This window comes from Petromyzon marinus, chromosome 8 (genome assembly GCF_048934315.1).
Source record: "Petromyzon marinus isolate PM22_M1 ecotype Great Lakes invasive population chromosome 8, UKy_Petmar_22M1.pri1.0, whole genome shotgun sequence".
NCBI lineage: Eukaryota > Metazoa > Chordata > Hyperoartia > Petromyzontiformes > Petromyzontidae > Petromyzon > Petromyzon marinus.
This window is the reverse complement of record NC_133674.1, coordinates 17,789,512-17,802,973: the sequence shown is the minus strand read 5'-3', so window position 1 is coordinate 17,802,973 and position 13,462 is coordinate 17,789,512. Positions and strand designations below refer to the sequence as shown.

Genomic DNA, 13,462 nt, shown 5'->3' with positions numbered 1-13,462 from the left:
TTTATGTGAACGAAAAGACATAAATTTCCCCGTTTTCTCATTGAAAATAGGTAAAATTTAAAAATATCACTGTCCTGGTCACAAAAGCAAAGTTTGTGGAGAATAATAGCCATTTTCTATACTTTTTAGGCATGAGCAATTATGAAATAACACTTACTACCCAGGAACAAAAATTGTGTTACATTCGGACTAATGCAAATCCTCTTGATAATTGTCGAGAGGATTTGATCATTATCAAGAGGATTTGCATTAGTCCGAATGTCAAATCCTCTTGATAATTATCAAGAGGATTTGCATTAGTCCGAATGTTTAACTTTCACCAGTGCCTCGCGCTGAATCTGCCCACAATATTTTACGCATGCACACTTTAATTGCAGCAGTCAGGATTTCGCTCGTTACTGCGCTAACTTAAGAAAAAAATTACCATGTACTGGTAGAACTAAGTGAGATCAAACATAGAATATAAGTGAAGCAGGGGTATATATCATGTATTTACTCAATTTAACCTTATGGCGGGACCCCGGGGTCCCATAAGCCCCCGGCCCTCGCATAAACTGCGTTGCGACGTCAGTTTATGTCTGTTGAAGGCGAACGACACAGCAATCTATTCCTCTCGACGAGCTCTACACGATGCGGTGATCAAAATTTCGAGGTTTTGTTTATGACTACGGCAATTTTGGCAACGACAGGTGCTCGGTGAAGAAAGAGAGAGGATCAATTTGCTGGTGGGTCGCGGCGTTTATGTGCGCGATGGGGACGGAGTCGCCAAAAAATAAATTAATTACGATTTTGATTTCCGTTTATTCGGGACCCCGGGGTCCCGCCATAAGGTTCAATTACTCATCTCGTGCTGCCACGGGCTGCAAACTCTCTACTCGGGAGAACCTGGGGGGACGATTTATTTTTCAATCGTTCACTCTTTCAATTTTTAACTTGAACCTATGATTACAAAAGTAGTGGCTCTTTCCTTCACACCTCCCCCCCCCCCCCGCTTCCTGACAAAGGCAAGGGCCAGCCAAGTGTAGTTCAAAGCGGCACAGATTTATTCTCACATTGGATGAGCAAGCAGCTGGGGGTGATTGCGTAGTGCCGAGGTGAGGCAAAGTGAGATTTAATATTTTATCTGCCTAAAATGTTAAGCGGACCGCACGCACACCGTTGCCAGTAACCTCATCGATTGGTCAAACGTGTTGCGTTTGCATAGGGTTTTTATACCAACAACTTTATCCCCCAGTCGGATCTCTCTTTCTTCCACCTGTACTTAACTTTTTTTTCTGGCACCTCGTTCTCCCACACATTTGCACTGTCTTTTTCGATTTGCGGTGTATGTCACTTGACTATAATATACTGGTTATTTGCACATGCGACTACTTTTTCAGGTGCCTCCTGCTCACATGCTATATTTGCACTTTTGTTTAGTTTTTAATTTGGGTGTGTTTCGTTTGCAACGATTAAATACCTTTATTTTTATAAGTTGTGCAGTCATACAAAAAGTCCATCTTGTATTATTAACACGCCATTGCGTGCCAACTCTACAGTGTGTTTTGATCCAACAATTAATTGGAAATAACTCTAGCTGACGTGGTGTAGTAGGCACCCAATGTTTGTACACACTTGCATAAATATACAGAGCTGAAGCAAATCTTATTGAGCTCCACGACCGGTTATGGAATTCTGTGCATGCTTTCACTGGGCAGCTTTAAGATTTAATGCATTTACTTTTATTGCAAAATAGGTCACAAGAAGACTAACCTAATTGGCATGTTGAACAGCGTGCACATTTGCACACGTGTATGCGTGTATATGCGTGTGTGTGTACTCTTCATTTACGTTTTATTATTTTGCATATAATTTCAATTGTGTTTTCCACAGGAACAATATTCTCCATCGTGCTTATATTGCAATATAAAGCTACATTTGAGTGTTTTTTTTACCTTCTTTATCAAATTATCAAGAGTGTAATTATAGCAGTAGTGGGTGGAACGACGGTACAGTTGTTTGCACAATGCATCATGAACCTCATGATTTGAGCTTTTAACTCCAAGCCATAGGTGGAAAGCGCTATGTGTGATCCAGTTCTGAACCGCTCTTTCCCTGTCTTCGCCAACCAGCACTGACAGAATGTGGTGAAGTATGGCTAGACAACCCCTACACAAGGGCTGACCATAACCCTCACCCGAAAAGGTGCTAATTGTATCATTATAATCATTGTTACGGCCGCAGAGATATACAAGCAGTGTTCGTTTACGATTGCTCGGCATGTGAATGCATGATGGATAATCTGACTGGTACAGTCATCCTGGCCAGAAAAGCTCAGATGCATACGAATTAGTAAAATCCTAGTGAAATATGCAAACCCCATTAATATTTAGTGTTTAAAACAAATCAACTGTTTGCATAAGCAAATTATTGTTTCTAGACAATCGACCCCCTCCATAAATTATTTAAAAATACGTCTCGGGACAAAGCGCACCCATCTGATAAACGCGGTACAGAGGAGGTAATAAGAAATTGCGAGGTGACAGCATCTATGCCTTCAATCGCTTTCCCACTTTCCTCCTGCAAGGAGTGCGTCCAACGTAGCATTCACTTTTAAGGTGTCCTAATTGATTGAGCCCTTTGATTCCTATCCCCATTTGATTTTTTCATTAAAGCCCGCACGCCTGCCCGAGTCGCACCCGTGTCCCACCTGTCCCCCACAGCTCACGTTGGGCAGCGCTGCAGCCGGCTGCCCAACCACGGGGGGATGATAGCAGAGTTCCCGTCACACGTGGCCAAGCTGCACCACCCCCCCACCCACCCCCCAACACGCCGTGGTAACTGTCGCGATTGAATTGGACTGATGGGGGCAGGCCTCTTTCCCCCCCCCCCCCTTCCAATGCATCATCCAGTTGAGGCTTAAGGCATCAGATTTGAAGCTTTAACTTTGAAATAGCCATAAAGTATAGTACTAGGACAGACATATTCTTTCGGTTTACGGCCGGCGTGGAGTAAAAAAATAAATGCTTTGCAGTTGATTGCTCTTAGTTCAATTCTTACGCGGTCCTTGCTTTTTTCAATCTGAATGGAAATTTGCACATCTCACCTCGTCACCGACTTGCCAAAAATTGCAGAACAGCACTTCATTTTACTGTCCGAATGCCGCTAAGTCGCAGTGATTTTTTTTGACAATACGAGTTATCCAATTAATCAATCAGCTGAACCGTAATTACTGCCCTCGTCTTCCACGTCCTCCTCTTACCGGCGTCCGCCTGGGAAACTGTTCAAGTCAGGGCTCCCACTTGTTATTTGGCGCCTTCACCGAGGCGCTTTGCAGAAAATTACGAACGGCGCGTATGAATGTAATGGCGGAGATGAGAGCGAATAACGTGGATGAGGGGAAGTCATTTGGGAGTCTATGATGCATAAATTAGAGGGGAGCAAAATTGACGAGGGCAAAGGATGACGAACAGATCGGATGCATGGGGCAATGACGAGGCGACTCCAGCTGCTGTGAGCCGGGTCAGTTAGACGGCGAACAGAAGGAGTACCAACACGATGGTCTTCTTTCGTCTGTCGTGCATTCCACGCTTGAGCTCTCAGCACCCGGCGTTTATGAAGAAAGGCTGAAATGTGCCCATCGCTTATGGTAGGCGAGCCTTTAAGTGTCTGACAATTCACTCAACTGAAGCAGATGTGCATGGGTGCATTATTATTACTTATGGTTGAGTGTCCGTCAAACTGGCCAACTTCGGAGAGAGAGAGAGAGAAAAAAAAGCCTGCTACTGGTGTTAAACATTGTAGACGTGTTTTTGACTTGACTATTCTCTCCTTGCATATTGCTTTTTATTCAGGATGTCTAAAGGCCACTGTCTATAAGAATTGTGAAGGGGAGGTGGGGCTGAGGCCTCTCCAGCCCCACCACACGGCCGGGCCTGTGCAAAGCGCCGTCAAACTGTGACAATTTGCACCTTTCTCTCTTATTTGCGTAAAACCTCAGTTGTTCTACATTACGACGTCCAGTTCTTAAACGCGTTTCAACACAAATGCAACACAACATGAAAAAGCTGAGGGGTTGTTTATGTTCTTCAAAGCCGAAAGTAACCAGGGCTCTCATTGTTTTTTTGCTGTGGTGGTTGCTGTTAGTGGGAAGGTGAAAGTATATTTATTTTCTTCCCCAGTGCTGACAAATGCAATGCGCCGATGTTGAGCAAAGTGATCCCTTGGAAACAAATGGAACTGTGAGTAGTTCCTATGCTGTAATTACAAAACGATTCTATATTTAAGATATGTTGAATTGTATCACGTGTTTCTGAAGCTCCCAATAATACTCCAAAAATATTATTAAGGATTATTCATTTAAAAAAGGACACACCAAGTTGCAAGAATGAAATGCGGTACATAATACAAAATGTAAATGAAATTTAAAAAAAAATCGCAATATGAAACTGAAAAGAGTAACACATTCGTATTATTAATCATTAATAATATTGTGTGCAATGGCATAGAGAACAGAGCAAAGAAAAACGCATAAAACTGATTAAATGTGATAATATTAAATGACAGTATCCATCGGCCTAACGTATGCACTCTTATTTAACATTACCGCTAAGAAACTTAAACTTCACCTACATTGCAGGGTTTTAATCTACTACACATCAATATCAATAATGGAAAATCTCATTAGAAAAAAATAAACATGACATTTCCAAGAATATTGCCTCAATGCATGTGCAATGGCCACGTTGAAACCCGTTGGTGTCTCACCAGATACATTCGCTCTTACTTAGCGGTATGATTTTTCTTTCTCGTTAATACTTGCTGGCATAAAACATTCCTGCACGTAATTATGCCCGTTATGCACACCCATACAGGCTGGAAGCATTTCACTAAAGATGTGAGCTACCTTGCAAGTGCACTTGTCATGGGTTTTTTGAGTGCTAAAATATTTCATTAACAACCTCCCGAATAAAATATATATGTTCCTTCAGAGCAAACGGCATGAAATATATGTAATCTGAAGTTTCAATACTTTGTGAACTACACTTTTTTTTGGTCTAATACTACCCATGAAACATTTTAATTTTTTTTCATGAAATATGAAAGAAACGTCAGTAAAATTTCGATTTAAAGCTTTCGTGACTGCAATGATTCATCTTCTTTGGTTCTTTCGGTAAAGTCACGTAGAATGAGAATAAAATAATAAATTGATAAAATAAAATAACATAACACAATAATATTCTCACGACGTTTCGGCCACAACACAAGCGGCCTTCATCAGCTTAAAGGTCGTGATCTGAACGTGGCTCTTTCACTCCAGCGCTGTCCTACCAGACAGTCTCGTCCCTTCACCTGATGAAGGCCGCTTGTGTTGTGGCCGAAACGTCGTGAGAATATTATTGTGTTATGTTATTTTATTTTATCAATTTATTATTTTATTCTCATTCTACGTGACTTTACCGAAAGAACCAAAGAAGATGAAACGTCAGTAGCATAGTCACAAAAAGCGAGTCCAACTTTTATGATTCGGGGGTTTATGGACAAGCTTTCGAAGCGGGCATTGTGTTAACTGACGCCGTACGCAAAAATAAAGGAAAAAACTTTCTCTTACCAAGCGTCACGCACATTTATCCTGCGTTATACTGGCGATTTATTAGACGTGTAAAAAAGTAAGTTTATTTGGTCGGCTATTATATAATAATTGGTTGGAGAAGAAGTGACTGCTGCACGGAGGCCTCAGTGACCACCTGTCGAGATATCAACGTGGCTCTGGTCGTACCGTGACTTGTTCGCCGCAAGATGCCCGACACTTCGCTCTACTGAATTCGGTTTCCCGGAGAAGCTCCCAGCACGCGGAGAAAAACGTCGGACATCGTGACGGACATCGCTCGGTACGACCCTAAAAACCTGCACAGTGGCTTTTGCCACGCAGAAATGGTCACGGTTTCAATAGGGCCGAGTTGTGGGGGGTGGGGGGGCCGTGCCAAAGAGAACAGACCAAGAAGAACCGTGTCTCAGAGGGTTGCACATGGAAACCTGCTGTGAATGAGACACTCGATGATGACGAATTATGATGAATTTCGATTCCACATTTGAAATTCCAGAGGTAATCTTTCTGAAGTATGACCACCCTGTCTCTCTGGCCTTTCTCTTCATATGGTTTGAATGCATTTTTTATTTTTCATTTTAAGGCCACATACACAGTGCTATTGACGAACGCGTGGAGTTTGTTGGTCTTGTTACTGCGGTCGGCTGCATCGACGCCTTCACGGCCACCTTTAGAAAATGGCAACGTGGCACTGAGCAGCTCTGCTGACGAGACCCAGAAGGTCAATACTCGTCTAGACTTTGCTCGCTTAAACAAATTTATGCTGGATACGATCGGTCTGGAAAGCCAATAGGTCGATGAGTTAAAATACATACTGTATATTGTATTTGCGTGCGGAGACGCAGGACTGAGAGGTCTGCCCGTGAACAGGCGAGCCAAGGAGTTAGGTCGTCGTCGATGAGTGCATGACGATGGGGCCCCCGGTGATCACGGGGATCCGCGGCCCGGCGAGGCGCGGCCTGGCACCGCCGCCCTGCGCCGAGCGACGCACGCGGCGCATGCAGCCCTGGGAGCAGCGCGACGCGGCGTCGAACGCCTGGCACACGGTCACCTCGCAGTGCAGGAACACCTCCTGCAAACACACAGCCATCCCAGCAGGTGTCACATCCGCGCGCTCGTGCGCTCGATCGCTCGCTCCCCTGGGGGGACGGCGGAGGCGGCGTTGGGGATTAGCCAAGGAAGTAACCGGGGCCGGCCCAGGGCACGCTGGAGGGACGATGTCGCTCAGCTGGCCTGGGAACGCCTGGGAATTCCCCAGGAAGAGCTGGAGTGTGTCGCCAGGGAAAAGGAGGTCTGGGCCGCCCTACTCATCTTTCTGCTGCCGCGACCCTCACCAGTGACAAGGGGACTGCGAAACGAACGAGAAACGAAGTAATAATTGTGTCAATCAAGTGGGGTTTTTTTCTTTGGGGGGGGGGCATTTTTAGTCAACGATCGCTCCGGGTGGATGCTGACAATAACCTCGGGCGCCATTGATGACGTTGACTGCTTACCCACAAAAGAGCTGAGCGTGACCGACTACGACAAGACAGAGGTGTGCAAATGAAGATGCAGGCAGGCCAAGATAATTTAGTAGCGTTATTGAAGACTGCAGTGAACAGAGAAAGGGCAAAACAAATGTAATTCGATGCATATGCATGACACTGATTGGCTGACCTAACACAATATTGGGCAGGACAATGTTGTTCCCCTCCTAGTTTTGAGGTGGCTGTCGTGGGAAATCTGCGTTTTCAGGACAGCAGAAAAAATCCCAGTGTTTTGTCAGTTTATTAATAATACACCAACAATGCATTTACACGTAGGTCTCCTCTTCCAGTATTATATTCGATACCCCCATTTCCCATGATATTTCCTGGTGCTTTTGTATCTCGGACGTGACAACCCGAATCACGAAGGAAGAATGAGGGTCACGTTATGTGGAAGACTGCATTCAAGGGTAAAGGCGCAGCCCTGAAATTGCTTCCTCACAGCACTGCCGGCGGAAGGGCCTCCACGACAGAGAGAGCTCGAGAGAGATCCCCGCCCCCCCTCCTCCCCGAGAGGGTATTGGCGTATTCCTCCAATGCTAACCAGATATACGGTGTTTGTAATACAGTTTAAAACGTTGAAATGGAAGACGAGAGAGAGGCAGCACGAACAAAGCACGCGTCCCAATGTTTTTTTACCGCAGAGGTGGCAACCCTTGTGCTCACGCATGCGTGTGAACCACCAACCCTCCCCCTCCATCGCCCCGAAGAAGGAAAGGGAGGGAGCTCGAGGTGGGTGGTGTGGGGGGGAGCAGCTGGAAGGCAGTGGGAGATGCCGCTCAGCAGAAGCACCGTAGGGAGCATAAGCACGGGTCAATTTAATACAACAGTGTCTCTTAGCAGTGGTGTTTGTTCCTTCAACCTGTTTCACTTCGGTTCAACATCAAATCGCCAAAGCTTCGGCTTTGCATTTTTCGCGTGTTTTTATTAAGACGACAACAACAACAACAAAACACTTTACTGAGAATGATCTTTTTTTTCACTGAGGTTGATTTTTTTGGTCGCTATTAAGAGTCTACCACGCACTTGGGGGGGAGGGGGGGAGCGGTTGGTTCGGTGGTTAAGTGGTGAAGCGTGCCGAGTGATAAAATCACGGCGACACGAGTTTTGTTCTCGGCCACGGCTAACATCAGTCGTGAACCGATTCAACCCATACCCCCACCTTCACCAACCCACACTGACTCAGCGTGGTGCCGAATGGTCAAACAAAAAAATAGACAAAGAGACTGTTGGGTCAAGTGCTGTTAGCGAGCAGCACCTATGAAGGCCGTCACGGCAGACGAGGGCGTGGGTGCCCAGCGCCACGCCTCCCCAGTGGCGATGTTTACCACACACCGCATCACGTACTCATTTTGGGTTAAACAAAACACCCCATGACCAAAATGGCATGGATTGGGCGTTCATTGGGTGATTCACAATGGCTGGAATTGTCGTATTGTTGAGATGGTTGTTTACCCAGGAAAGTCTCACCGAGTCTCGAGACTCTTTCAAAAGGGTCCTGCCAAGTAGTCACAGTAGGGGGGGAATGATTGCTACGTGTAATCCCAATTCAGCAATTTGCAGTTATTTAGTTTTGCATTGGGATGTTTGGCCAATACCAGTTGTATTGTGCGTTCTGGTTGTTGTTTTATTTTATCAGCATTGGGAGGAAACCAGAGACTGTAGATGAAATCCAATGTAGAACACAGGGAGAACATACAAACTTCACTAAAGAAAGATGCCCTTGTCAGAATCGAACCCAGTGGCTTCTTGCTGTGTTTCCACCGTCATACAAGTTTTTTATTCAATGATATTTATATCATTATTAATTATTTAAATGTACACTATATTAAAATGACAGCTGTACCACCCATGACTAATTGACTTCACTGCAATAATTGCTGCATTACGAATGCCAGCAGGACTCCTTCATCAATGAGACATCGCACATCCCAATAGGATTCTTATTGTATGGTGTTTTTTTATGCCTCTGAAATACATGTAGGAATTTTAAAAAAGGAAGAAATCCCTATTATGTTACGAAATCCCTTTGGTTTTTTGAAGATCAGTGAAACGTATTGTGTGTGTGGATGAAATATGCCTTGAAATATTGACTGAAATATCACTCGTGGTAGGTGTGCTCTTGATTGGCTGACAGTTACATGAGAGCGCTTCGAGAGTTAAATGTTCACGTGCCGCATTATTGAGGGACTACTACTGTGTGGCGTTATCGTGGTGTGGTCTGGGACTGCTTTGTTGTTGCCTTTGCTATCTTGCCCAAACGTGAAGAATTGGACTTATGACACTAAATCATGCATTATTTATTTATATGTTGTGACTTGCTTGCCATTCTCTCTGTTTTGCACTCCTATCGTGCGTTGTTGTTGTTGTATCATTGGCTGTTTTGTAACTTGCTCACCCGTCCATACTGGACGTCTGTGGAAAAGAAAAGCTTCACGGCTCATCGGATTCTAAATAAAAGATTCCGATTCTTTTATTTAGAATCATCGGATTCTAAATAAAAGATTCCGATTCCGATGTAGCGATTGTAGAGGGACCCCCCACCGAGACTCACCATGTTCTCTTTTCCCAGGAATTTGAATACTTGCACCTGGTAATGCTTGCTCAGTAAGTTACTGGAAGGGAGGAGTCGGATGGTATTGTCCACGAGACACCTGTACATCCACACAACAAGGAGATAATTTGAACTTCAATAATGGCCCACAATTACCGATCCAGTAACAGATTGGGCTGGATTTAGAAATCTCTGTTGTGCGGTAATTATAGTCGTACACACGGAGCAGCACTATGCGTGGTGTTGCACACTGATTATATTCGTCGGCTCACAAGCAATTAATTTTTTCCCCTTAAAGGAACTGATAAAATCATGCATTATATTGCTTTTCTCCCCCCCCCCCATCCATTTCATGGGAATATTTATTTATTTACCGTTTTATTTGCCTACACGCACACACCTTTCTTTATTCCTCCAAACCAATCTAAAACTCCAATACTAATTTCCATAAAAAAAAAACACGTTGCATCTATTTAAGAAATTTCGAATATGCAACAAATATGAATCCAATGTATAATGCGTCACGTTCCAATGCATAAGGAATGTGACCTGGCCAAAGTCTAAAATTGTCATCAGCCAAAACAACATTTGTGATGCTGATATTATTATAATATTAAACGCACCTCCAAACATCAAGGTTGAGTACGTACAGTGTGAAAGAAGTTCAACATACATACATGCTATCTGACAAGATATTCACATGAACAACCTTCAGTTTAGCTCAGCTAAAGGCTTTCAGGTCACAGCGACTGAATGATGAATGTGAAAACTTTTCAATTCATGGAGGGATGACGTGCCCCCTTTTCCATTTTAATCAATTACACGGTACTGATCATTCAGTAAAGATTATCTGCCTTGTTTGATGGCATATTTGTAATAAAATAAAAATGAAACCCATAACGACATCAAATACTTACGTATTCCAGACTGCACTGCCAACGTTGTTGAAGAGCAGACTGATCATTAGTTGTCCCTAGTGGCATTCACAAACGCTTCCTGAAAACTTGTTTTGGATGATGGCTAACCTTGAAAGGAGGTACGGCAGTCTCATAGCTTAGAAAATATTATTTAGGCGTGGTTGTATCCACCTTCAATACAGCTGTACGGTTGAACGTTTTGGGCACCATACACAAATTATAATTTTCACGATACTTCAATTTCAGAGGGCAGCAGGTGCCAGTAGATGATAGTTCAGCAAGTAGGTAATTGACCTTTTGACAACATTCTTGTTCGTCCTTCCCAGCATATGCGTGCAGTTTTTCTGCATCCTATACTCCAATTTCCACACGTGTGCAAAAATACAACTTCACATTCAATTGAGGCTTTTTCTGAGTAAACGAAAGATCGTTTTAAATGAACAATTAGTGCCTCAAATGTATTACATTATATCCCAAGAGTAAGTATGGAATGTGACATTTAATATTTTTCCTGCAATGTTCTTCACGCGTGTAACACCACTGCATCCCTCTCACGTTTAAAAAGCATTAATTCCAAGTTTCTTTCTTTGTTCATGGGGATTGTATTTGTTTTATGCTCATTATGAATTCGCTTTTATACTTTACACCATACCCATGTTAAAAGCTGGATAAAATTCAGTCAGAATATGTATTTATTCATTAATATATATTTTAAAAACGTATTATACTTTATTCCCAACTGCTGAATATTTAATGTCGATTTGAGCAATCGATGTGTGATTTCAACTGTTCAAATATTTAACGTGTTGCTTTGTGGGCAAGGTGTCTCCCTTTCAAAACAAAAAAAGAGACTTCTCAGGATGTTCTCATCGCGTTTCAATAAACCTCTCTGCATCTGCGTATTCGAGAAACTAATTTTAGATTCCACATTTTAGGATTTGCGATTTTTTTTGGGATATTTGAAGACAAGCCTGGAAATGTTTTCAAACTTTCGGATCATTTCGAGTTTGCAATAAATCTGACGTGCGAACAAAAGTTAGGCCACCTGATGACACGTGACGCCACCTGGTGGTAAACTCGCGGACGTATGCAAGTACGGTATGTTTGTTGAACTTCTTTAGCACCGTACGTAGCCAACCCGTAGCTAATCAAGAGGTGCGAGACGCGATGTCATGAGAGCGACAACACTTCGACGTGACATTTTGCAGATCAATCCCTCGAAACGAATGAATGGTTTTAATAAACCTTCAAAATTCACACAATAATTTAGTTTTTTGTTCAGATTTATAAAATCGTGAACGCACGCCTAGTTTTCTCGGGATGTGTTTACGTGGCTGCCTTTCTGCTCCTCTGTGGTTCCTTTGCACCTCCGATTCGTTCTCTTCTCTGGACGAGAGTGAACGAATAATCATGCGCATCGCCTTTACAAGTTGACATCCTCATTATTTTTATGAACTCGAGTCCTCGAGTGATTGATGTTTCCCCAAGTGGTCCACACATCGCTCGCCTTCGTGCTCTTCGTCTCGTACCTGTCTTATCATGTTAATTTGTTTGGGGGCGGGTGGGGGGGGTTACGGTGTTTGTGTGGTGGGTTAAAATATCATGCATTATGAGATAAAATTTGCAAGAATGCCGCCACGTAGTTTATTTATCCGATTTTGAGCCGGCAAGGCCACGATTGGGCAAAGACGTCGCCCACTTTTCACCCAGGCAATCGGAGAGAGCACAGACCTGGGTATTCCTTAACTTATCACTGAAACGAAAAACAATTAGGTATATTGAAGAATGCTCAAGTTAACAAAACACATTTACTATGAAGGACAATAATTACAGGGGTTTGTTTTAGTTAAAATCTTGTCAATGATTCTCATGCTGTCTGGTGGCACTCTTCGAACATCCGACCATGCAATTATTTAAAACAACGTTCAAACCAACCATCTCCAAGAGGGAAAAAAAAATGCAATTAAAATTGAGTGCTTGAACGACATCTAATTGGGTGTGGAGTGCAATAGGTAAACTCTGATAACGATTATAATTGATGTGTACGGCATATAGAACCGAGAATGTATGTCGAACTTCTTTCGCACCGTACATAGCCAACCGTGTTAATTGGAGATGCGGGGGATTAGGACAACAAACTAAACACAAAAAGGAGCTCTAAAGAAATGAGTTTCAAATCTAGATTTAAAAGTGCGCAGCTCCAGCGGCTTCCTAATATCTGTGGGGAGAGCGTTCCAGACGGCCGCTGGTGGGGTTGGGGGGGGCGCGGAGCCAAGTTCATTACCCGTCTCGGATGAGAAAGTACTTGACGAGGTGGTTGCCGTTCTGCCCGGGCGTCGCGTAGCAGCGCTCCACGAGCACCTCGAGGCCGTCGAGACGAGTCGTGGGCGCCAGGCCGAAGTAGAGCGGCTGGTGCAGCTTGACGGCGAGGGGCATCTCGCCGGGCCCCACGGGCGCCTCGAAGCTCGGCTCGCGGTACAGCAGCAGGGCGAAGGGGAAGTGGCCCTGGCTGTGGCCCCACAGCCTCGGGATGGGGTTGCCCGGCTTGGGCAGGAAGCCCTGGGAGAGGAGCTCGTGACGGGGGAACTCGCAGAACACCTGAGGAAGGGGGGAAGCGAGCGAGTTTCCGTGAAGCGGATCCAACGTCGGCAGAGGTAGCAGCAGTAGGCGTGATCGATACACTGCTGGATGAAGGCCTCCTAAATCATTTTGATCGTTCTTCAGGCTGGTAAGTGTGGGTTGACGAGGAATGGAGTTCGTTATTATCGTCAGGCACGGTCAATCCGCTGCTGGATGAAGCGATATCCAATAATCCTGCGGTGTATAATAATCCACAATGCAGCTCGCTGCACATGAGCTGATTTCACGGTTCCATCTC

At 44.2% G+C, this 13,462-nt stretch overlaps 1 protein-coding gene across 2 annotated transcripts in view; it reads right to left on the bottom strand.

Annotated features, from left to right (window-relative positions):
• Positions 1 to 2,866: 2,866 nt before the first annotated feature.
• Positions 2,867 to 13,462, bottom strand: part of OIT3 (oncoprotein induced transcript 3) — a 28,052-nt gene continuing 17,456 nt past the window's right edge. For both annotated transcript variants that reach the window (XM_076065715.1, XM_076065716.1), the window contains exons 8-10: positions 12,869 to 13,182; positions 9,668 to 9,767; positions 2,867 to 6,659 (exon numbers count right to left, since the gene is read on the bottom strand). In XM_076065715.1, the coding sequence (XP_075921830.1) occupies positions 6,471 to 6,659; positions 9,668 to 9,767; positions 12,869 to 13,182 (603 nt within the window). In that variant the 3' untranslated portion in view covers positions 2,867 to 6,470. The remainder of the gene's footprint in view (positions 6,660 to 9,667; positions 9,768 to 12,868; positions 13,183 to 13,462) is intronic.